This window comes from Bolinopsis microptera, chromosome 2, assembly GCF_026151205.1.
Source record: "Bolinopsis microptera isolate Bmic1 chromosome 2, MBARI_Bmic_1.0, whole genome shotgun sequence".
Taxonomy (NCBI): domain Eukaryota; kingdom Metazoa; phylum Ctenophora; class Tentaculata; order Lobata; family Bolinopsidae; genus Bolinopsis; species Bolinopsis microptera.
Window position 1 is genome coordinate 21,267,923 of NC_087073.1, and position 26,375 is coordinate 21,294,297.

A 26,375-nucleotide genomic window follows, 5' to 3' on the forward strand; every position below is an offset into this window, starting at 1 on the left:
TCAGACGTCAGGTTGTTGAGTTATTAGGCGGAACCCTATTTTTACGCTCTCGCAAGTCGACACTTAAAATCAAAATAACTCGGCTCCTGATTAGAGTTAGGAACAAAAGTTGGGCATGGAAATGTTCAGAATTATCATATTAAGTGGGGTAGAACATAGTTTCAAAGTCTTCAGACGTCAGGTTGTTGAGTTATTAGGCGGAACCCTATTTTTACACTCTCGCGAGTTGCGAGATGAAACTTAAAATCAAAATAACTCGGCTTCTGATTAGGGTTAGGAACAAAACTTGGGCATGGAAATGTTCAAAATTATCATATTAAGTGGGGTAGAACGTGGTTTCAAAGTCTTCAGACGTCAGGTTGTTGAGTTATTAGGCGGAACCCTATTTTTACGCTCTCGCGAGTCGCGAGTCGACACTTAAAATCAAAATAACTCGGCTTCTGATTAGAGTTAGGAACAAAACTTGGGCGTGGAAATGTTCAAAATTATCATATTAAGTCGGGTAGAACGTGGTTTCAAAGTCTTCAGACGTCAGGTTGTTGAGTTATTAGGCGGAACCCTATTTTTACGCTCTCGCGAGTCCCGAGTCGACACTTAAAATCAAAATAACTCGGCTTCTGATTGGAGTTAGGAACTAAACGTGGACATAAAAATGGTCAGAATTATCACATTGAGTGGGAAAGAGTGTGGTTGTACGGGATTTATAGAGTATTCACTGTTTGCTCTGGGCGAAACTTACTTTTTCTGGTTATTAATTTAATTTTCAAAAAATAGGGTGCTGCCTAATAACTCAACAACCTGACGTCTGAAGACTTTGAAACCACGTTCTTCCCCACTTAATATGATAATTCTGAACATTTCCATGCCAAACTTTTGTTCCTCACTCTAATCAGGAGCCGAGTTATTTTGATTTTAAGTGTCGACTTGCGAGAGTGTAAAAATAGGGTTCCGCCTAATAACTCAACAACCTGACGTCTGAAGACTTTGAAACCATGTTCTACCCCACTTAATATGATAATTCTGAACATTTCCATGCCCAACTTTTGTTCCTAACTCTAATCAGGAGCCGAGTTATTTTGATTTTAAGTGTCGACTTGCGAGAGCGTAAAAATAGGGTTCCGCCTAATAACTCAACAACCTGACGTCTGAAGACTTTGAAACCACGTTCTACCCCACTCAATGTGATAATTCTGAACATTTTTATGCCCAAGTTTTGTTCCTAATTCTAATCAGAAGCCGAGCTATTTTTATTTTAAGTGTCCACTCGCGACTCGCGAGAGCATAAATACTATGGTGTGGGCCTAATAACTCAACAACCTGACGTCTGAGGACTTTGAAACTACGTTCTACCCCACTCAATGTGATGATTCTGAACATTTTTATGCCCAAGTTTAGTTCCTAACTCTAATCAGAAGCAGAGTTATTTTGATTTTAAGCGTCGAATCGGGACTCGCGAGTGCGTAAACATTTGGGCGGGGCCTAATAACTCAACAACCTGACGTCTGAGGACTTTGAAACTACGTTCTACCCCACTCAATGTGATGATTGTGAACATTTTGCTCCCCGAGTTTTGCTCCTAACTTCAATTGGAAGCTGAGTTATTTTGATTTTAAGCGCTGCAATCGCTACCCGCGAGAGCGTAAAAACAGGTTGGGGCCTAATAACTCAACAACCTGACATCTGAGGACTTTGAAATTGTGCTCTACCCTACTCAATGTGATGATTCTGAACATTTTAATGCCCAGGATGAGCACGTAGCTCAATCAGAAGCCGAGATATCTCGTATTTAGTGTGAAAATCACGACTCGCGAGGGTAAATAAGGGTGTGGTCACATAACTCAACAACCTGATGTCTGTTGACTTTAAAATTATGCTCTACCCCCCTAAATGTGATGATTCTGAACAACTTTAAAGCCAAGCTGAGCTTCTAATTCCAATTAGAAGCGGAGTTATTTTGATTCTAAAGTTGCAAAAGCGCCAAAAAAGGGCGTGGTCAATTGCGCAAAACTGCACCATAGCCAAAATTTCTACCCAAGCCAAATTTGTTTCTAATGGGTCCCTTGAGGTATTCCAAGTCTCAAACCCCGGGGCGGAAGTTATATAGACGGGAATGTCGTCAGATCCATGACTATTTAGCAGCAAAAAGACTTACGTACACTGAAAAAAATAAATAAGGTTTTTTATTTATGTCTTGGGATTAACCATATCTTCTGTTCTATACATTCAGTTCGTTATATAAAGACGGTTAACTTTGACGAAGGCTTCAACGTCTTCAATTTTGACCATTTTAAAGGCTTCGCCGTCTTTAATTCATCGCAACCCGTCTTTAAATTTATTGGTAGAAGTAAGGTCAGTGTGTGAAATGTGCTTTATTATATATCCGATCTATTTTTAGACCTGTTGTGTCGTCTTTAATTTTTCGATTTTGAAGCCTAGCCGTCTTTAATTTTAGTTCATTTGAAGATTTTGTCTTTATAAAGGGCGTCTTTTAAAAAACAAACTGAGTGTAATGGGCTTCATTTCGAACGAGACTGCAGTTACAGCTGATGTAAAATAGGATATTTCCCTTCTACAATTATTTGCTCATATTTGCTCACATTGAATACTTATGATATCTCTTGGACTTCAAAATAAGCAAATTTTACTGCGACTGATATCAATGGTTATAAACGTAGATATTATCTAATTTTATTCGTTCAACGTTTAGACTATTTTAATCTAGGTCAGGTTTTTTGCTCTCTAATCTCTATGCCCCTACCTTACGTCCGTTTTCGAACCAGCAATGTTCATAGCTTCCCAAATTTTCCGCCAGCACAATTATATCCTCTGAAGATTCGTTCAATTCGGCTTTTATTGTTGCTTCATAAAGTCTCGAGTGATATAAAAGAGACAGATGAGCCCTTTGTAGTTTCAATTAATGGCTACAATATTTAATTGATTTGATTCAGAATACCATTGTTATTCCAAATTTGTTATTAGCAAGTTCCATATTATATATTACTAGAAAGCTCGTGGTCACAGGGAGGAAGCTAATAGTATTCATAGTTACTATGCAACTTCCTATTTCTCGTCTAATTTGCACGTGGGCGGTCGTACAGTAAGACATGTATATAAATCGCAAAGTCATACTTATTCATGAACAGTGACTGTATAGTGTTACTTTGTTCACAGTTGTTTTTACTCATAATCTGATCCATCGATTTTCATGTTTCAAAAAGCATAATTCTTTTCAAGAGGTCTTTAAAGTGTTTTTAATCTAAACAAATAGGTAATCTTTAAGATCACGGTGACTAAAATTTATCTTATTTTCTCAGTTATCATATAATGTGATGCTGTTAAAAGCATCGTAACTCGTTCATGGGTTTGTAAATATGAATCGTATAGGATTGACAAAATCTCGAAATATCAATTTGGAGTTTAATGAGCCCAAGATAATATAAGATCCTGCAAGAACTTTATGTTTTTGTAATTAAGATCTTCCGAATCATTCCCAATATTTCGACAAGCTGTTGATTTCTAATGGTAATTAGTTATGAAGCATGGAAAATGGATAAAACATATTATATCATACACTTTTCGTGCCCTGGCTCATTTGACATAACCGAAAAATCCTATAAATGCACAACCACGCATATTTATGAACATAATTGTATTTAAGAAACTCCGATTCTCAACCATACTGCACGTTTTTATGTCATTCGTCGTTTTTATGTCATTCGTCTAAAACAATGACATTTTAGCTAGTGAAAATGCCACCAATAAGATAAAGTTAAACACACGGCCTTTTTACAAAACAAAGTAATAAGTTGGGTATTCTGTACAATTATAAACATATTTTGGAACATATTTAGCATAGTTAGTCTATTTTGTTTTGCATTGTATTGTATCAGATGCCATTGTGGAGTAGGTGGTCTCCTGCACCTTTTCCACCTTGACATAAAAGAAAAAACCTAGACATGCAACCTGCAATTCGAAGTTGATTGCAGCCCTTACAATCAACAATTTACAGTTTTTGTTAACCTCTTTGCAGCCTGCAAATGAGTTGGAATCCACCAATTTGTTTGTCTGTGGATTGCTAGACATCCAATATATATATATATAGTTTGGGATCATCAATTCAGCCTACCATCAATTAAGTACGCATTTGAAACGTTTTTATTTTGTTTACATTACTTTCCGAGGTTTATTGCTTAGAGCATTTGCTTTAAAGAACAATTTTGTTATTTCGTTAAGATTCTGTACATCAAAAAATAGATGATTTACTTTACTCATATATATAATATATATAACTTTCTATACATCAGGTAGCGACAGCTAACAGGTCAATACCATCGTTATTTTGAAGTCACGTGATGCCAGCAAACGGAAAACCATCGTTAAACAGAGGTAGGAGCTGCCCTATAGATATGGGAAACAGAGGAAGGAGCTGCCCTATAGATATGGGAAACAGAGGAAGGAGCTGCCCTATAGATATGGGAAACAGAGGTAGGAGCTGCCCTATAGATATGGGAAGGGCTAGTTTTAACAATAATAGAAGAAAATCCAGCATCCGACTGCAATCTCACGAGATCGATGAATTTGAGGAAGACGACCACCTTTTTACCAAAGAAGTAATAAGTTTTGCTGAAAAAGCGGAAGAAGATCATTTAACTCTTAAGGGACTCCTAGCAAGTTCCAAACCAAACTCAACAATTTTCATCAAAGAGGAAGGGACAAGGCTGGAATTTTTGAAGGATCCAGCAGGCTGGATGAGTAAATACCCTGGTCACACACAAACCTTTGCTAGAGACGACCACTACATTGGTTACATGGTGGGTTTGCTAGAGATAATCATCAATAGTTCCCCCTATGGAGAAGACAGGCACGACCTTTACTCCCCGATACTTCTGCTAGAAAAAATGATTTCAAAGGAAGCTCTGATGGAACGTCGTGACCCCATGAGAACAGCCCTAAAACTGCAACACCATCTTCAGGAATATGCCCGAAAAGAGAATGACAAAAACTCTCTCTACGATAGGAGAATCGAGAACCTGGAGAAAATTCCTGGGAAATTCGCCGTGATGCTGATAAATGCCTGCTCAACACCCATGGAAGTTACCAAACTGATGAGACTAGATGATGACACCATGTTCCTTGATGTGCTGAAGTCCAACAACACCCAACTTGTTGCATCTAAAATTTACCAGAAAGTTGTCTGGAAAACCTTCTGGGGATCTGTTACTTCAGCCGAACAGAGTGGAGGCCAATTAATAAAACTAACTTACGCTCTAAAGAGACTTACTTTCTTTTTTGTTTGGAACTTGTCCTATCTGCCATTGTTTCTCCTGTCACAATTCAACAGTAGGTTTAAGAAGAAAATGAAAAGAGTAGACACTGACTTCTTCTCTCCCTTCAGCTCCTACCTAGCTGACTTGCTGAACTACTGCATCCTCGTTGCCCTCTTGCTGACTGTCTCCCTGACTACTGTCCCTGACCCCACACCAGTACATCGGCTGCTCCACCAGCTCAAGACCGGCAACATTACAGCAGACAACAATCCTCAGTTTAAAGTTGAGGATGACGGTAGTATCCTCGTGAAGCTCCAAACTCCCAACATTCCTTTGTCTGAGTGGAGCTTGTGGGTTTGCATATTTTCCAGGGTCCTGACAGAGTGGTACCAAGCATACCAAAAGAAAGGCTCAGGAGCTAAAGCCAAGTTGTTAAAGTACTTCAATAGCTTCTCCAATCTGAATGATGTTGTTTTGATATTGCTTCTGATAACGGGGATGGTATTTAAACTGTACGTGTACATTGTTTCCAATCTGTCTGGTATTTACCATCCTATAGGCCACAACCGCATGGTATCACACAGGTTGGTATTCACCATTTACTTATACAGCACAGCAACAGTAATGGCCATGGTCCACATGCTAGAGATTTGCACAATTCACATCCCCGGGTTGGGTCCACTGCTTCGAGCTATTAGAAGAATGTTTGCGGAGATAAGCCGGGTCATGTTTCTTTTTGGCTTCTTTTTAGTTGGGTTCATAGTCCCCATGTTGAGTCTAGCATCCTGCTACCGTGCAGTTCATGGGATTGATGGAGTTGATGATAGAAATGATTTCTTCTCGTTGAAATCACTCAGCAATACAGTGCTCACTCTGATATGGTCCTTGTTCAGCGGACTAGCGTGGAGTCACAAGATTGACCTCTACAATTCCCTGGATGGAGCCCTGACATTCTTCATGGCATTCCTCCTGGTTATCTACGAGATTCTTCTCTGCAACATGTGCATGAACCTTCTCATTGCTATTATGTGTGACGCATATTCTAAGGTCAATGCGGACAAGTCTTCTCACTGGAGATTTGCTCAGTTTGAGTCCATCATGGAGTACAATGCGGTCACTAATGTGGAGGGTCACGGAATGCCCTTCCTCGTTCCCTTCTGCATTCCTTACATTGCCTTCAATCTCATCACCAAAACGTGCGAGAAGAGGCAACTCAAGAAGATAAACTCTGGGAGAAGGAATGACAATCATTTCGCACAGTTTCTCTGTAAGTGCAGAGGAAATGAGTTTAAAAACGATGTAGGCGTGAAGACGGAGCCTACGTAGTACGTATGATAAGTGTACAAGTAATGTACAATTTATGTAACAATCTCTCCTACTGTAACACTTCCTAATGTGGAACTATGATACGTGCACAAGTAATGTACGGCTGTAGGACTATTGAGCGGAGGACTGTTGAGCGTAGGACTGTAGGTCGGACGTCGGTGAAGGTCGGAAGTAGGACTGTAGAGCAGTGTCAAATCGCCAGGGTTGGACTCTAGAGCGGCCGCCCTTATAGATCTCACAACATGAGGACTTTAGAGCGGTACGATCCTAAAATGAGGACTGTAGAGCGGTGGACAGTTGAGCGGTGGACTGTAGGCCGGTGAAGGTCGGTGAAGGTCGGAAGTAGGACTGTAGAGCAGTGTCAAATCGCCAGGGTTGGACTCTAGAGCGGCTGCCCTTATAGATCTCACAACATGAGGACTTTAGAGCGGTACGATCCTAAAATGAGGACTGTAGAGCGGTGGACAGTTGAGCGGTGGACTGTAGGCCGGTGAAGGTCGGTGAAGGTCGGAAGTAGGACTGTTATAGAGCGGCCCTCCCATATAGATCCCATAACATGAGGACTCTAGAGCGGTACCCTCCTATAACATGAAGACTCTATAGCGGTTGAAAATTTGAAGATTGAACACTCAACGAAGCTAAGTTATACATTGTAACTCGTGATTGATTATGGTCATGACATTCTAGGATGATAACTTTATTAAAGAGTCATGGAGTTAATGAACATTTTCATTCGTCCCCGGATGAAGATGGGCTTCTCAGGAGGAGAAAGACTGTTAACACTCTGCATATTGTAGGTACTTGTAGAAGAGGAGTAGGAATCGAATTTGATATACGAAAACTGGATACTCCGTGATATTTATACCATACCTTCAAAATCCTAACAAGATATCGCACTGCGATGGGATCTGATCTGAATCAGTCCCGTCACCAGATTGATGAACATGAGATATCCTTAGTAGGCGCTAAAGCGTCACGTGCGATCCTCATTCCTAAATGATCTGCACGAACTTGATCGGTACTCTGCTTAGCGAAATCACATTGATACGAACAGTTCACTAAAATACCGAAGAAAAGTTTTACATTTTTGAGTAGCAGGGGAATATTTCAATCATTTGGAAGACGTTGAGACCGACCAATAATCTTAAATTAAGTTACACTATAATATTAGTAATAAAATATTTATAATAAGTAAATGAAAATGTTCATTAACTCCATGACTCTTTAATAAAGTTATCATCCTAGAATGTCATGACCATAATCAATCACGAGTTACAATGTATAACTTAGCTTCGTTGAGTGTTCAATCTTCAGATTTTCAACCGCTATAGAGTCCTCATGTTATAGGAGGGTACCGCTCTAGAGTCCTCGTGTTATAGGAGGGTACCGCTCTAGAGTCCTCATGTTATAGGAGGGTACCGCTCTAGAGTCCTCATGTTATGGGATCTATAAGGGAGGGCCGCTCTACAGTCCTACTTCCGACCTTCACCGGCCTACAGTCCACCGCTCAACAGTCCACCACTCTACAGTCCTCATTTTAAGATCGTACCGCTCTAAAGTCCTCATGTTGTGAGATCTATAAGGGCGGCCGCTCTAGAGTCCTACCCTGGCGATTTGACACCGCTCTACAGTCCTACTTCCGACCTTCACCGACCTACAATCCTACGCTCAACAGTCCTCCGCTCAATAGTCCTGCTCCCGTAATGTACAAATGTAACAATCTCTCCAACTGTAACACTTCCTAATGGATTTCAGGACACGCACGTATAATTTTATTTATAAATTTTGAAACTGATTAACATGGGCCCGACCCTCCTTGAGAATATTTTTTCTGTTGAGAAATTATAATGATATTTGTTGTTAGAATTTCTTATTACTTGCTCTAGACATGATATGAAAGCGTCTGGAACTCCGAAAAACATGTCCCTTTTCTGAAACAACTTTTTTTTCAGGCTTTTGCTTTCAACGGTTATGTTTAAATCTTATTTTTAGATTGTATCTTTATCTATGTTGTATATTTGCTAGCAGCTTGACTGTTGAACAATTAATGCGACTTGAATTATTGCATCATTGCATCATGTGTTTTGTTTGGGTTATATTAAGAGGTTATTTTGGTTTTTAGGAATTTCGAGGGCATTTTATAATGAATTCTGCAGATTTTGTCATTTTTGAGTACTAGTCCATTATATTGACAATCGAAAATGAAAATAGTCTTTCTTAAGTAAGCCGATACGCTGGGCCTTATGTACTTGTAGTCATTTTATTTCATCTGAGATAACGTTCTGAACTCGGACAAAAAGCTTAAAATTAAGATGTGTAAAACTTTCTCACGCTTGTAAATCCGACTCTGCTCACAAGTGGCATAACGTTACCATTTACGTTAAGTTGGCCTGGAAGAGGCACATTAAGCCGCCAAATCAGACGGTCCCCCCCCCCCTCCTCAGCCAGGCCTTTTGTTACGCCACTACTGCTCATCGTAATCTGATACACACACACACAATTTACAAAGTTACAAGGAGCACGTGAAACCCCACCTAACCTGGATTACCATCCCGCCTGAAACACGCGTGACTAACTTAGCGTGTTTAATCTTGTTCCTTCCATACAGCCCCATATAACTTTAACTTCCTTCATTTTGTTGTTGTCTTTGTACGAACTGATTTAACAACCGGAATGAAAGTGTCCGTACTTTTATTAAAATTGCTTTGCCGATGAAAATAGCTTTTAAGTGGCTCGAAAATCATGAGATTTAATTGGTTTTTCCTAATCGGAATATGGATAAAAAACGGCTCCTTTTTGCTATTTTGATAATTGGGTTAACATACGTCATCGGGTTTTGTTTCTAACGCTCCCGTTTTTAAATTGTGAAAGCAGGTAAATATTATTTTCCGGTGCTTAATTGACTTTTGTTTGATTTATAGCTACTGAAAACGAAAAGAAGGACTAGATTGATTGAAAAAACGAAAGATATTTGCCGGTGGGTTTTTAAGTTCGCGACTATCCTTTAGTACCATTTGGCTACTATACAAGAATATCGCGAATTTTCGTGGTAAAAAACTAGATAGTAAGATTTCAAATGTAATTTACTTACTATTGCAATGAAGAATTTTGAAATTACTCGATCCCATTATAATTTATAGGAAGGCTTATACTGGTTTAAAGTGTCAAATAATTCTTATCTTGGTTAAATTTCAGAGATTGTAAATATGGAGCAGTACAAAACTAACGGGAGAGAAATCAACAAGAAGTACTGTTCATTTACAGATAAATTCCCGATAATGTTGCCCCCTGCTCCCAAACAAACATACATTGATGTTTACTTAGAAGGGGATGGAAGTTCCAGCAGCCAATTTGACCAAGACAAGCGCCTGCAGGCTGATTATGAAACCGAGGTAACAGCATACCGTTCTTTAGAGATCTTGGATGAAAACATTATAGTGTTGCATGGGTTTGAATTCACTCATCACCAATTCCGACTATGGGACGTCAACCATAAAAGAGGGTCTTGTTCTAAATGTAAAAAAGCTGCAAACAGAGATGGAGAATGTGATTTTATCGTTATCGGGAAGAACTATTCAGTGGTTATAGAGGTGAAAAACTTACCTCACGATGAAAATCAGGATGTAACAACGGACAAAGAAAAATTACTTAAAGGCTTGTTTCAGAAATCACAGAAGCAACGAGAAAGAACGGAATGTTTGATTGCCAGCATTGTGAAGCAAGTGTTCGGAGAAACCACCCCGGAACAACACAGAATACTGACTTTCTCTGCTTTTCCAAACACTCACATAAGTCTATTGCAGAACATGGATGAAGACCACAAAAAGCAGATGATATGCCAGGAGGACTTCCGTAACTTCACTGGCTGGTGGGGTAGAAATGTAACGAAATTAATCTCTGACAATGTTGGAGATGAAATCAGCCTTAATAAACACGAAACAGTCAAAGAAATACTGTTGGCTATATGGTGTACTGATAAGAACAAGTGTGATCAACTCAAGTGTAGTTTAGGTAGATGCGTCGAGGAGATTGATGCAGAGTTGAGGAAAGGGAATATTACATTTTCGAGCAAGAACCGGGCACCGAATCCTAACGTGATAAAAGCAACTGATGTAAAAGCTGCGAATTTAAGGAACGGTCTCAACATATTTAGAGATATTATCGGGATACAGAACTTAACTGTGGAACAAGTTAACGCTTTTAATAGTGACCAGAACTTCTTGTTTATCAGCGGACCTGCAGGTTCCGGCAAGACTGTCATATTGTTGGCAAAGATCATACAATTGATCAAATCTTGGAAATCGAATGAAAAGAATGAAGTTTTGTTGTTTATTTATGGGGAAGTTAAGGACACGTTTTGTTATGTAGACGCTCTACAGAAAGCTGATATCAGTTATAGAGTGTATAAACATGATCGAGTACAGGATAATGCGCAGGAAAACCAAGTTCAGATAATTGAGATGCCGGTTAAGGGAACTTTACCTTTTCAGTTAGACGATGTACTTCGAGGATTAAAGAGATCAAGTAAAAGACACCTGTTTGTGGATGACTTTCAATCTGCATTGTATAATAACTATACCTCAAGGCCAAAAGCTCTACTCAAAATATTGAGAGACATATCCGTTACTAGCCCGATCTGGATGACATGTGATTTGACTCAAATAAACTGGTACCCTGGTTATCAAAACAGTAATATCATAAGCACAGTACCAGGTCTTCATCGAAGAGATGCCCTCTAAAAGTTTAGTTTATTTGTCGCTAAATCTGAGAAATACGTTTGATATAGCTGGCATACTATTTAAGATAAGAAAAAACTTATCGGAAGAGTACAGGAACATGATTTACCCGCATCTGAAACCCGGTCATTACATACACGGGCCCCAAACTGTTATTCATGTTCTTGAGCAGAGAGTTACCAATACCAATATGACTTTGATCTACAGAATGGTGAATAGAGAACTAGATAAACTTTGTGAGATAGGTTTCTCAAGCGGGTTGAAAGTTGGTGCTGTGGAAAGTGCTACACTGAGGTCGAGTTCCAGTTCAGTACTAAAAAATGTAAAAGAAAAACGAGTATCTAATGACATGATAGAGTACTGTGATACTATGTCTTGTAATTCAGCTGAGTTCCCAGCAGTTTTGGTGGTATACGATGTTTTTGTAGGAGGAATAGGGTCTCTCTATCTGGCGGTATCAAGAGCAAGAGTGTACTCTACTGTTATATTGCACTCTTCATATACTAATCTATCAGAATGTCAAAATATTAATAATTTGTTACGTGAACTTGGTGCAGATGATTCTGTAAGAATAATATTATACAACTAATGCCAGCGGTTCTCATTGATTTTTAAATATAATAAAAAATTCAAATTCAGAAATTATTTCAAGTGTTTATTATATCATTATAATTTGTATCAACTGCCGTTGATGTAATCATTTTATGAAAAGCCCGAATGAATAGCATCGAAAAGAAAAGAAATGGTGTTTACTTGAGAGATAACACTCCAACTGTATACTCATTACTTAATACTTATGTTAGCAAAAATTGTAATATTTTAGAAATTGATGATGAATGATCCAGTCATAAGTATAACGGTTAATTTGAAAATATGCTAAAATACTCTCCAAACCTTAGGATCATCATTATCAAGCAAGCAAACAACCCTCTCCTTCAGTCCCAACTTTTCGACATTGTATTTCCCCTGCAGAAAAAAAAAGTAATTTTTCTCGATTAAAATAATCGATCACGTCATTCTTGTAAGGCCTCCAAATAATAAAAACTTCCTCGCAGTAAAAACAGATGTACTTACAACAGGGTAATGCCTGACGTATTCCCCGACATCGTGCGCGCACACAGCCAGTGTAGTCGGGTCTTGCTCGTCCTTCAGCAGTATCCGTATCATCCGTAAAACTTCGTGATCATTTTGGTTTAGCTTCTGAGCGTTTTCCCGCCAAAATGCTGGGTTTGTGTGCAATGGCGACCATTCCAACTTACCAGACTTTACCTGTTTAAAATATATGCAGCGTTAGTTTAAACAGAACAACCAATGAAATTACTCCAAAACCGATCGGATCGCCGGGATATCAAATCAACACCAGTAAGTGTATAAAGCAAGTTAACTTGTTCTCAGTATCTACACAAGTACACAGACCTCAGCAAGATAACTGTCAAAAGTACTCATATCTTGCAGCATCTCATCCAGCACACCCTTTACGTGCTCAACATCTTCCTTGATGTCCTCATCCTTCCAGTTCTTCTCTATCAGCTGTCCTATCACTACCTGTTTGTTTTGGGATATGATGTAAATTAAAAGACAGCATCGAGATTTGGAAATGCACCATACGCATAATCGCACATTTGTACATTAAGCGCTATTTTAGATTTTAATAGAAATCATCATTCCTCATTTTATCTTAAGTAGTAATTATGGACAGTAAGGTTTTAAGAGGTTTTGATTGAATCAGTGAGAGTTACCTGAACTTTTCCTTGGATCATTAGTTCAGCTATCTTTCTTGGAGCTGAGTGATTGGTTAACAGATTTCTGTAGAACTGCAATATTATTCTGATAACCTGAAATAGAGAAAATAATCTAACTCCATTACTTCAAACATTATTTCAGTAAACATGATACATTTAAAAGTGCTGATCATGAAAGAAAAAATTAAATTCTTGAAAAAAAGTACAACTCGTTTCAAAATATAACCTTTTCTTTAACAGCTTGTCGCAGAATTTCAGCAGTAGGCTTAATAAAATCCATCAACTTGAAGCAGTACGTTGTTCTGAAACTGAGCAGCCAAAAGCAGAAAACCATCTGATACTGCAACTGAAAGCATACGATTCCTGTAAACCTGGTGTTCACAAAAATTCATAATGTACAATCCTAAAATCAGAATTTGTAAGAACTATCATAAATAATGAAACCTGGAAGCTGATTCTGGTGGACAAGATGTTGAGCATCTTGTCCAGACAAGTAGAGTTGTGGAATGGAGCCCTGTACTCTGTGACCCTTAACATGAGCTGCTGAGAGGCCAGGATGGTGTGAAGGTAGGTGTTGCTTTGTAGCAGCTGGGAAACTTGCCAGTTGATAAACCAGTTCAGGTTCTTGGAGTCCAGTCTAAACTGTCCACAACTTATCACCTGTCATTCAAGATATACAGTTAGTCAACAGCTACATTGTTAATAGCTCAATTATCCATTTTATCAATGAGCAATTGGCGAAATGTGATAATGCTAAGGTCTCCCACCTTGGCAAGGATTAAGCAGGACTGGTTAACAATAAACTCGTCAGGTCTGTTGAGGAGGTCCAGGAACGGCTCCCAACTACTCATCCCTTTGGGTGCCTCCTTGTTTGCCAACTTCTCTGCAGCGTTACCATCCTCGATCTCTTCAAACAGCTTAATGTTTTCCTTGTCACTCAGGACATCATTTACAAGTACAAGCACGTGCTGCAGAATCTAAAAAATAACAAATGGAAGCATTAGTGAACTGTTGAACACACAACCATTTTACTTATATGTATAACGGCAACAGTCAACACATTGCACATACATAGTTTTAAACTATTTTCACAACTAGGATTAAATACATTTATTGAGAATTATGTAATGTAACGTGATGGAAATATTTTAAACGGGCATATCCTGTCCAAACCCAGGATGCACTACATGAAGAATTCGTTGTAACTTTGTATGAAAAGCATTAATATGGAAAAAACTGCCATCTCAATCAAGAGTATAACGGTTTAAAAGTTTTTGATAGGACAACATTAATTTTGGTACTAGTAAACAAACCTTTTCGTTGCAAATTGAAATGGTGAGGTTGATAAGTGTTTTTACAATGTTCAAACCGTCCACTTTCAACCTTTCCATCTGCTGCTCCTTTGTCATCGTATCATAAACAGCAATAACCTGAGATAGTCGGGATTAAAACGACTCAAGGTCACCTTGTTGATAACAAAGATGGAAAATTTGGATTATTATCATGGAAGTATAAACCTGATTCGAGAATGTAGAAAATGTGTAACTAAAATACATTTTACTAACATTGTAGTCATGCTCCTTGATAACAGCACTTCTTAACAGTGGTTGCCACATGATCGCCTGAAATTATCATTATTTAACTATTTCAGAACTTTTAAAAAATTGAAATACAGTTATTAACCCAGATTTACCATGTATGACCAAAATTGTATTACATAAATAATAAAACTGCTGATGTGCAGATGTGCAAGATATCATAACATTCAAGAAAAAAAATCATGTCGATGGATATATGAGGCATGACTGCCAAATTCAGTAATTATTGGCCAAAAAAATGGTCAATTATCCATATCTAGAAAGATCTTAAGACCAAATTCTTGTGAAAGGTAGGTCTTAAATATTTATCAAGAGTGATTTCTAAAAATAAATTCTGAAAATTTCTTGCTATCCAAGAACGTAATTTCATAAAACGGAATTCAAACAAACCTCAGATCTAATCTGAGTAGCACGAACAGTTAGAGTATCAGTCACTCCGATAACAAACTCCTCAACAATGTCCCCATTTATCGTTGGTGCAATGCCTAGAGAGGTCATCTGGCTGGATAGGATGTTAGATTAATTGGACATACAGTTTAGTAAACATTGCATTTACAATAATTCTGTTCATCATGAAAAATAACTATAAATAATAATATATTGCTTAATACCATATTCTCGTATGATGCTTGAAATAGGAGGGAAAATATTTAGCATTCAAAAGGTTTCAAGGAACTGCAGAACACAAAGGTGAGATTCGTTGATGAATTTTATTTTTACACTCTTAATCAAAGAGAAGTGGTTCTCACATGCTCTTTCGTCAAATATCCTAGATTACCCTGGAACAGCTTGGCCATGTCTCTTTGGTTAAGAAAAAAACAAGGGGGTTCCATGACCCTTTTTCCATGATGAATGGAATAAGAGCTTCCGCCTTCAACACATCAATTTATGGAAACTTATAGAACTCAATCTCTTGATTGAAGAATGCGTGTGAATTTCTGACACCTTGGACATAAGTTGTTGGGCAAGAACTAGTGGTTAATTGTGGTTAGATGGCCACTGTAGAACTGATTATGAAACTAGTAGGCCATCTCCTCTGTTCAAATGCACAGTGCATTTGAAAGTCAGCTAGAACTAGGTAAGTGACCCAAACGTTGTAAGGGTTTGATTTTTTTAAAGCCACCATTGCTTTTTTAAATAGTCAATGTTCAGAAAGTCCCCTAGATGTGTCATGCGGTTCCTCGAACAGCTATCGTTTTTTGAAACACCAATCCTTAAAATCGAGAACCACGTCCTAACCGAATGCCCCGGCCCCAGCTACCACTCCCTCCGGTCCAACCTCTCAGACAACCATAAAAGCCTCATAATGCTCAAAGAATATGGGGCCATCATGAACTCATTTCATGCAACAGAATTTGGAAAGTACCTCCTCACACCTTCAAAATCCTCCTAAGAAGAAGTCCTTGTTATCACCTCATGTCTCTTACTTTCTTCATTACGTCTCATCAACCTATCATGGTCTTTTACTTATCTCCATGAACATGTCTCTTTTTATTGGCAAACCTAGAACACATTTAATTGCCGATTGCACAGTTCTCAATATTTTTACTCGTATTTGAAGTATTATATTCGATTTTGATTCTATTTCGTGAAATTGTAACTCAGTTGCATTTTAAGATTTTATTTTAATAGTTTTCTGTCGATTTTTTCAGTTCCGATCGTTTTATCAATCGTATAGCCAATACAATACGAGTCGTCAATGTTCTCCTTAGTCATTTCATGTTTAATTCCTAGGTTTTAATTCCTGTTTTAATTAATAAAACAAAAGTTTAATAAAACAAAAGTTAAATTTATTACCAATTATTCAATCAATACATATCATAAATTCTAATATTGGAAACACAATGCAGAATGGATGTCTCAAACTATAATTTGTTGTCACTAATAATCTATTTACTTTCAAAGTTGAAATTTAGTTAAGTATGAAATGCCACCACATCATAGTTAGGGTAAAATATAATTCTTAAAAATTTTAAAATTAAGAAGATTGCTCTATGACTTAAAATTTAAAATTTAGCTAAAGATGTCTAATTTTTAAATAGTTGGTTACAGTTTATGACAATTCCTGTTTTAATTCCTGTTTTAATTCCTGTTTAAAACGTGAGAGAAACAAGCAATAACCTAACTTGTTAGAATAGTCAAATGATAGCAAATAGTAAATTAAATGTACAAAAGCCACGATACAGCCGCGCACTGCTGACTGCACTTGTGCGCGGCGGGCCTACAACGTGAGGCAAATATTTGTTTAGTCAGTAGTTATTATTTTTAGCGCGCAAAGAAATGCTGAATAGCGAAACAAATTTTAGGGAAACAAATTTAAAGTTTTATCCTTTATTTTATTGTATCACGTGGGGACCCCCACGGTCGTTTCTTCGACGCTACAGGGGAGCCGCGCACTTCGTGCGCGGCGGGTCATACAACGTATGACAATTATTTTACAATCATAATATAATAATATTTATAAGCCTCCGTTTTGAAAGTTTTAGATTTTAATATATTCACATTTCTATTTAAAATTTAATTCAATGTATAAGTCAATAACTGGCCGCCGAAGCCGCGCATTTTTGAAAACAGGATTCACTTGTTTATTGATACATGTTTCGTATCCCAATATATTCGGCGCGAAAAGTGGCATGCAACGTATGTCAACTTGTTTATGATTATACGACAAATAGAAATAAACTTAAAACTATCCGTGGTTTTTTTTTTAAATAAATTATAATCTTACCTAAATCCAAAGCCAGCTTTGTAAAATTTACTATTAGATCAGGATATATATATCCTGATCTAATATCGTCAATTCTAAATATTTACAATTCAACATTTCATTAATCTACATACAAGCGTACTCCAGCCCCTGCACGCATCCGTTCTTATGCGGCGCGCGGCTCAAGCCGCGCACGCAAGTATTATTTTATACTTTTTGCTTTCTAATAAATATCGTGTCAATGTGTACGTCTAAATATGCATGTTTTATGAATAAGCTGGTTCATGAATAAGCTGATGAATAAGCTGTTAGCTGATTCAATGTTTAAAAAGACACGCTAAGTCAAATAACAAATAAATTTATTTTCATTTCTTTCATTCAACAGTTTTCTCAGATTAAAATAGTGTTTTAGTTAGTAAATAAATTTTTTGTAATGCTCAAAAGTTTAATTTTGAAATTTTTGTATCATTATCTTACTTATAATTTAGATAATTCCCTTTGTATATTTGTACGACCGGCCACGTTGTTAAACGCACGTGCACGTGCAATTGGATTTATTTGAGAGGGGCATTTTGATCGGTTTTGTGGTAATTACGTGGTGTTTAAAGACTTGACTACCAACGAATACTATTAGCTTCCTTTATGTGACCACGGTCTTTCTAGTAATTTTATAAATTTAATTTAAACGCTAAAAATGCAAAATAACAATTTTATAATTTTGCATTTTTATTTTAAATTATATTTGTATAATTTTATAATTAACCAAATTCAATTCAGTGATCTGCTAAAGGTTGCTTTGCATAATATGCAATTTATAACTGATCTTTGGTATACGGATGGCATGGTACCCGTAAATATTTGATTCTGCGACAAAACACTGGGGGTTTGTAAATTGGCCGGGGTTTGTAAATTGTTAGAAGTAAACTGTATAGTTTATTGCACTATTAATGGTTGTTCATTAATTTACTGTGAGAAAACGAGGGAACAAATATTTTATCCACAATGTACGTTTTCCCATGTTAGAGATATTGACATTGTAGTTGTTCTAAATCTATGATATTATTGAGAATGAATTGTTTTAAAGACTCCTAGGAAACAATTGCCATCTCCATTTTAGATTCGATATTGTATTTAAATACACAGATTTATTACTATTCGAACCTAACAGCACAAATACTTGGATCTCGATCGATCCCTATCATGCCCAGTGGCGTAACTTAGGGCCCCGCAGACCCCTCTGTGCGGGGGGGCGCCGTATAAGGGGGGCGCAATTTTCCTGAATTATAGGCCCTTTCACTGAAAAAACGCCTTGTTTGTGTATTTCCCTGTCCAATTTAGCGTTCGGCCGACGCGAAAAAAATATTTGGGTACCCTTTTTTGCTTCAGGGGGCGCAAAAAGCTGTAGGGGGACGAGAAAAAAAGTACCCGACTTTTTTTTTTTTTTTTTTTTTTTTTTTTAGGGACAAAAAATTTTAGGGGGGCGCTTTTCGTCACTGAGCGGGGGGGCGCCAACAAGCAAAGTTTCGCCACTGATCATGCCTTTTACCGGTTTGTTATTCAAATAACCATCGTTCACCACCAGGGCCTGTTTAATTGTCACCTTACTCCAGGGTGATACAGGATCACAGACCATGAGGTTTATGCACCCACCGCACCCTTGCCTCATCAATTCTTGGTTGGATAGACATTTATGCAAATCTGGTCGTTTATACTCCAAGTCCCTTTGTTAAAAACACAAATTTAATTATCTCAGAAGTTAACTTCATTCATTCAGGAGTTAAACTACCGAATAAAAAATGTATTTGAACAAGTTTTGAACCGTTAGAATTTGTAGTCTATTAAAAAAGGGTTTTGTATGCTCCTTTTCAAAGTGTTTATGGCCTAGTTTTTGCATGCCATATTGTCTAATTTGTGTACATGTTGATTGTTTATCTGAATATGAGTCGAGATCACTAAAAATGATTATAACACATTGCTGATAAAGACCGTTCTTCAAGAACAACAACCCAAAATTTGTTGGTGTACTTCCTAAATATTTGTTTCACCTTATTTCCCTTTTGGCAAAAATTTACAATATCCCTCTAAAATTGAACATTCAAAAGCTTATTTTGGTCATGACAACCTCCACCAACAGCGTTGGCCTATACTCTACATATATATATAATATATATATTTTTTTTAATTTAACCAAACATTACATTTACGTTTCACATTATGATGACTAGCAATAAAGAACAAATCTAACATGGTAAAGAAAGAGAAAAATGAAATATTTGAGTTTTTACCATGTTAGAGGACAGTTTGGTAGGATTATTTAGAAAACTTAAAATTTGATACATGTTTTAATGTTAAATGCAATATAAAGTTGCAGGACCCCAGATCTAAAGTAATTTGAATTTAATTCATCTTTTTTTCTTTAAACAGAAACCCTTCCCCTGATTACAATATTCTGTTTAAAATTGGTTTGAATAGTGACATCTTATAACTTACCTTTACCAGGATGTAGCGAGGAGTTAAAATGGGAGAAGTTACGGTGTGGTCCCCATTGGCTTGCATCAAGAATCCCCAGATTGGTTTGTTGTTTTTAATTATTTACCCGTTTGACGTTTGTTTGATACATGATGCTTTTTTTCTATTTATACTTCTCGTTCTCCAGTGTACCAGTACCTACTCAGTTTTGTACATTTTGCATCGAATCAACTGTCAACACTGATTGTTAAGATGCATGTTCCCAAGTGGTTAAAGTTAAAAGCGTGGTTTACTCTTCTACATTTCTTGTCGAGAAACTCTAATTAAATGTGTTGTTTCCATCAGAATGGCAGCTAATATTAGCACCATTTGCAAATAGTTAATTGGATACACAACTGTTATTTCTCATTCTTATTGTCAAGTTGATTGAATTACCAGACGGTTCACAAGACTTGTACATATACGCATAGCGCCTGTAACTTAGTTATTAGTTGCTCATTTGTCAATCGAGTTATTATCATTGCCATGAGGTGAACTATTATAATAAATGTATCAACAGAGATTCTTTGGCACGAGTTACACATTATATAAGAATGTACATGCCATTGTTCAGTCATCAAGCAAAATGTGACTGTTAATTACATTTACCAGCTGTATGTTAAAAGGGCCATTAATTGAACCACTGTAGACCCCAGAACCGGATATAAAATGCAAGCACACAACCCCTGCTGATCTGACACGTGTACCCCACGTGTACCCCACGTGCACCCCACGTGTACCCCACGTGACTGTTTCCGGTTTTCAGGATCTCAAGAGTGTAGAAACTACCTGATAATACCTTGTACACTGCAGTACACTCAGTGTACATACCACGTGATGGTACACACTGAGCCCTCCTACAAATACTCAAATAGTGTACCTGTAACCTGCTGCATGTAGTGCAGTAACCTACTGCATGTAGTGCAGTAACTCATCATCAGCCTATAATTTGACGGCTAATGTTAGAGTTGGCTAGGGTTAATGTTATATAACTTACATCAGATGACCTGGTGAAAGCTCAGACCGTTAAATCAATCTGAAGTCACCCAGATTAACAGTTATCGATGAATTCAGTGACTGCAGTATTGACAGGGGAGCATGGCTGGAGTCACACGGGTTGCACGGTAATGGGCAACTACAGACCTGGCTATTATCTAAAAGTGTGGGGCTTGTATGGGTTCAGTTCAGAGCTGCGGTGTACACTCTCTCTCTCTCTCTCTCTCCCTTTTTGTACCTGTTAACCGTCTTACTACCACGCTGCTAGTTGACCTGATCTACTCTATCAGCTGACTTGTAGTGTATCTTGTAGGATATATTATCTTGTAGGAGAGATTATCTTGTAGGATATATTATCTTGTAGGAGATATTATCTTGTAGGATATATCATCTTGTAGGAGAGATTATCTTGTAGGATATATTATCTTGTAGGAGATATTATCTTGTAGGAGATATTATCTTGTAGGAGATATTATCTTGTAGGAGATATTATCTTGTACGAGATATTATCTTGTAGGAGATATTATCTTGTAGGATATATTATCTTGTAGGAGATATTATCTTGTAGGAGATATCATCTTGTAGGAGATATCATCTTGTAGGAGATATCATCTTGTAGGAGATATTATCTTGTAGGATATATTATCTTGTAGGAGATATTATCTTGTAGGATATATTATCTTGTAGGAGATATTATCTTGTACGAGATATTATCTTGTAGGAGATATTATCTTGTAGGAGATATTATCTTGTAGGAGATATTATCTTGTAGGAGATATTATCTTGTAGGATATATTATCTTGTAGGAGATATTATCTTGTAGGATATATTATCTTGTAGGAGATATTATCTTGTAGGAGATATTATCTTGTAGGAGATATTATCTTGTAGGAGATATTATATTCGGAGTTATTTTAAGATGTAGCCTCGCGTAGAAAGAGAGGCAATCATAGAAGAAGACTCTTTAATCACCGTTCTATGAGTATTGAGTAAGGTTCTTAAAGTCTTTGAAAACCCTGCGGTAATCATTTCATCCGACCAGTGCAACTATAAAATAAATAAGTGCAGGAAAGTAGAAGAGTTTTAAAATAGGCTTGTACAATACAGTTATATAGTGCATCACTATAATATGTCAGACAATTTCCCGAAATAAACAATAAATATTCCTGTATCATTGAGCCCTTGACAGGTGACACCTTAAAAAACTGACAATATTTCAGTTGAGATTGTGATTTAATGTTATTCACCACTGTAATTATATCTCGCTGTGTAACATATTTCATGTTGATTTCCTGCTCTGACTGTATTCTGAATGTAGAATGTGAATGATGAGTCGCTGTTAAGTGCTACATAAAAACCGCTCTTTGTAGACTGCTCTCAGTTTAACAGGATATCCTCAAATTAATTATCCAGCTTATAAAATGCGGACCGGATTATGTTGGAAGCATACAGTTAATACAGTTTTAGACTTGGTTTATATACTGAAGTACTGAAACCACTAATGCTATGACCTGTACCGTAAGAAGTCATTCAATTACCAGACAATGGCCATCCATTCATTTTAATTATCTATAATCTTATTAAGCTTTGTACCTACAGCTTTGTAGTTGATTATCTGCCTAGTTTAATTAAATAAAAGGTACTTAATTAGTAGGCAATGTACGCATTATGTTTTCAGACCACATCTTATTGTGAATATTGGAAAATATCCGAAACACTGGACGTAATGTCGCAGGTAATGACGTCACACCACGTGTTATGACGTCACACCACGTGTTATGACGTCACACCACGTGTTATGACGTCACACCACGTGTTATGACGTCACACCACGTGTTATGACGTCACACCACGTGTTATGACGTCACACCACGTGTTATGACGTCATACCACGTGTTATGACGTCACACCACGTGTTATGACGTCACACCACGTATTATGACGTCACACCACGTGTTGTGACGTCATAACACGTGTTATGACGTCACACCACGTATTATGACGTCACACCACGTGTTGTGACGTCACGTGATAGTGAACCCTTCCCCAACGAGTTACGAGTAGGAATCTGATTAAACTACATTTAGTCGGTACATTTCGAGTAAATTGCGGGTATTAATTCAGTGGATTACGTTGGGTTACCGTGTAGACTGTAGCTACTTGGCATAGGAACGATTTAAGGCAAGTACCTATAACATTATTACATTCCATCATCCGGGGATGCCCTTGAGGAGAGAAGAGAGTGACTTGACCCCACCAGTAATAGTAGGGTTACTTTTACCACACAATACCTGCCCACCATTTATCAAGTTAATCCTCCATTTGTGGGCGGATGTTCCTATTATCCTCCACAATGTGTCGCTATATTATGTGAGCTTTTACTGTCATACATGCCTGCAAAGAGGCGCCAACAACAGAGAACCTAGCTCCAAACTTGGATAGTAAGGAAATGTACAGGTTTATTACTGTCCAGTTTTGCCTCTGGTGTCTAGTGTTCAGATCTTGTAGAAGAGAACCTCTCCCAAACTCCATGTCTCTCCGCTGGTCCCAAACATCGCTAAATTGAATGCTGGATGTTCAGTTCTATTTAGCCTTAGGGGGTTTATTTTTATTTAGGGGGTTTAGTTCTATTTAGGGGGTTTAGTTCTATTTAGGGGGTTTAGTTCTATTTAGGGGGTTTAGTTCTATTTAGGAGGTTTAGTTCCAGGTTTAGTTTTGCTATAGAATTCTTGGTCTTCTGCATACCGGTTTTAAAATGGAGCGTATTAGCGTTTTAAGGCACGTATTTGCATGGACTACTTTTAAAACGGCGCATTCAAAACGGCCCATCTCTGGGGTGGTCAGCAACTCTGATGGCCTGTCGAGTTTCGACGAAGCAGATCAAAGGTATCAAAGGTAAGGTATTTATTTGAAGCTGTTAACACCAGCGATAAAGGTCGCTTCACCACTTTCAATGGAACGTTTCAACAATTACAAACAACTTTGCGACAGAATTATTAGTGGAAAGTTGTTTTACTGAAGCGTTAACATTCTGGGATGCTAATAAAAATTAAACATGTAATAAAATATGTACAGTGATCGTCGGCTTCGTCACCTTCTCAAATGATAATACAATCAGGCTGTCAGGCATCACATTTGAAGTAACAATGCCATAAGTTTAACAGCGTTCCCTTATTTGGAATTATACCAAATGTTTCCAATTTACTATCTGACGTTTTGTTGGCGGCCGATTATCTAGCATTTATGTTTCCATGAATAAAGGAAAAATCTGAGATATTGAACAGTTATATTACTCGCTCATATCGCCGCATATCGTGGGAAACAGAGTTGTTCCAACTTCCCATTTCCAGAAATCACTCTTATTACAGCACAGAGTGAAATAGTGAACGTCAGAGTGAAATAGTGAACTCTTATTATAGCACAGAGTGAAATAGTGAACGTCAGAGTGAAATAGTGAACGTCAGTCTACGTAAAAATTGAAATAGTTCTCAGGAAATAGAACAATATTTCTGCAGAGTTGAGAAGTGTTGCAACAATTTATTAAACGGGTGCCTTCATTATATATATATCCCAAACTTAATGAGAGAGTAATGCGTTGAATAACTCAGTTTCTACCTAACTTATGATTATTAAGTTATTAGATTGAAATGAGACTGGAGTCTGGAGGGAGGGGTTTAGTGAGTGAGTGGAGGGAGGGGTTCAGTGAGTGACTGGACAGAGGGGTTCAGTGAGTGACTGGACAGAGGGGTTCAGTGAGTGACTGGACAGAGGGGTTCAGTGAGTGACTGGACAGAGGGGTTCAGTGAGTGACTGGACAGAGGGGTTCAGTGAGTGACTGGACAGAGGGGTTCAGTGAGTGACTGGAGGGGTTCAGTAAGTGACTGGACAGAGGGGTTCAGTAAGTGACTGGAGGGATTCAGTAAGTGACTGGAGGGGTTCAGTGAGTGACTGGACAGAGGGGTTCAGTAAGTGACTGGAGGGGTTCGGTGAGTGACTGGACAGAGGGGTTCAGTAAGTGACTGGAGGGGTTCAGTAAGTGACTGGAGGGATTCAGTAAGTGACTGGAGGGGTTCAGTAAGTGACTGGAGAGATTCAGTAAGTGACTGGAGGGGTTCAGTGAGTGACTGGACAGAGGGGTTCAGTAAGTGACTGGAGGGGTTCGGTGAGTGACTGGACAGAGGGGTTCAATAAGTGACTGGAGGGGTTCAGTAAGTGACTGGAGGGGTTCGGTGAGTGACTGGACAGAGGGGTTCAGTAAGTGACTGGAGGGGTTCAGTGAGTGACTGGAGCGGTTCAGTAAGTGACTGGACAGAGGGGTTCAGTGAGTGACTGGAGGGGTTCGGTGAGTGACTGGACAGAGGGGTTCAATAAGTGACTGGAGGGGTTCAGTAAGTGACTGGAGGGGTTCAGTGAGTGACTGGAGCGGTTCAGTAAGTGACTGGACAGAGGGGTTCAGTGAGTGACTGGAGGGGTTCGGTGAGTGACTGGACAGAGGGGTTCAATAAGTGACTGGAGGGGTTCAGTAAGTGACTGGAGGGGTTCGGTGAGTGACTGGACAGAGGGGTTTAGTAAGTGACTGGAGGGGTTCAGTAGATTGGACCCACGAGCTCGTGTGTCATTAGACCAGGGATAATTGCAACACATTATATCATTTTTTGGACTTTGGTCGCTTATACGGCCTAAGCGGTATACAAATAAAGCGTTATTATTATTATTATTATTATTAGCGTGTAGAATATATAGTTTATGTGCTCATTATGCATTTATGCTGCTAAAGTGCTTTACGTGCAAAGATTTAAAAGCTCTTTAAATCTGTAACCGCTACTGTTTCAGCGTTAAGCAGATTCGGGCACCGCTCACAGTGAGCTGCAATATCTTATTAAGCAGATTCGGGCACCGCTCACAGTGAGCTGCAATATCTTATTAAGCAGATTCGGGCACCGCTCACAGTGAGCTGCAATATCTTATTAAGCAGATTCGGGCACCGCTCACAGTGAGCTGCAATATCTTATTAAGTAGGTTCGGGCACCGCTCACAGTGAGCTGCAATATCTTATTAAGCAGATTCGGGCACCGCTCACAGTGAGCTGCAATATCTTATTAAGGAGGTTCGGGCACCGCTCACAGTGAGCTGCAATATCTTATTAAGCAGGTTCGGGCACCGCTCACAGTGAGCTGCAATATCTTATTAAGCAGGTTCGGGCACCGCTCACAGTGAGCTGCAATATCTTATTAAGCAGGTTCGGGCACCGCTCACAGTGAGCTGCAATATCTTATTAAGCAGGTTCGGGCACCGCTCACAGTGAGCTGCAATATCTTATTAAGCAGGTTCGGGCACCGCTCACAGTGAGCTGCAATATCTTATTAAGTAGGTTCGGGCACCGCTCACAGTGAGCTGCGATATCTTATTAAGCAGATTCGGGTACCGCTCACGCCTCACAGCTATAGTGAGCTGCAATATCTTATAATATTTTCATTTACGATATATAATAATAG

General features: G+C 38.3%; 4 protein-coding genes across 5 annotated transcripts in view; 3 read left to right on the plus strand and 1 right to left on the minus strand.

Moving 5' to 3' along the window:
• Window positions 1–26,375, plus strand: part of LOC134811779 (thiamin pyrophosphokinase 1-like) — a 34,530-nt gene that overhangs the window by 2,502 nt on the left and 5,653 nt on the right. Inside the window, exon 2 of the mRNA XM_063818843.1 lies at window positions 19,874–19,949. Within this exon, the coding sequence (XP_063674913.1) occupies window positions 19,895–19,949 (55 nt within the window). The 5' untranslated portion in view covers window positions 19,874–19,894. The remainder of the gene's footprint in view (window positions 1–19,873; window positions 19,950–26,375) is intronic.
• Window positions 1–26,375, minus strand: part of LOC134811773 (V-type proton ATPase subunit H-like) — a 103,528-nt gene that overhangs the window by 1,960 nt on the left and 75,193 nt on the right. The window contains exons 2-11 of one of the 2 annotated variants that reach the window (XM_063818830.1): window positions 15,060–15,170; window positions 14,637–14,693; window positions 14,385–14,501; window positions 13,839–14,048; window positions 13,516–13,731; window positions 13,298–13,417; window positions 13,069–13,164; window positions 12,746–12,874; window positions 12,404–12,598; window positions 12,224–12,295 (exon numbers count right to left, since the gene is read on the minus strand). In XM_063818830.1, the coding sequence (XP_063674900.1) occupies window positions 12,224–12,295; window positions 12,404–12,598; window positions 12,746–12,874; window positions 13,069–13,164; window positions 13,298–13,417; window positions 13,516–13,731; window positions 13,839–14,048; window positions 14,385–14,501; window positions 14,637–14,693; window positions 15,060–15,167 (1,320 nt within the window). In that variant the 5' untranslated portion in view covers window positions 15,168–15,170. Of the gene's footprint in view, window positions 1–12,223; window positions 12,296–12,403; window positions 12,599–12,745; window positions 12,875–13,068; window positions 13,165–13,297; window positions 13,418–13,515; window positions 13,732–13,838; window positions 14,049–14,384; window positions 14,502–14,636; window positions 14,694–15,059; window positions 15,173–26,375 lie in introns of both variants that reach the window. The other variant, XM_063818829.1, reaches the window with a different exon arrangement.
• Window positions 9,513–12,059, plus strand: LOC134811772 (uncharacterized). Its single transcript, XM_063818828.1, has 2 exons — window positions 9,513–9,570; window positions 9,789–12,059. The coding sequence occupies exon 2, from the start codon at window positions 9,800–9,802 to the stop codon at window positions 11,330–11,332; it is 1,533 nt and encodes a 510-aa protein (XP_063674898.1). The 5' UTR covers window positions 9,513–9,570; window positions 9,789–9,799; the 3' UTR covers window positions 11,333–12,059.
• LOC134811776 (uncharacterized) overlaps window positions 14,171–26,375 on the plus strand; it is a 49,681-nt gene continuing 37,476 nt past the window's right edge. Inside the window, exon 1 of the mRNA XM_063818835.1 lies at window positions 14,171–14,195. The gene's annotated coding sequence lies outside the window, so the exon portion shown is untranslated. The remainder of the gene's footprint in view (window positions 14,196–26,375) is intronic.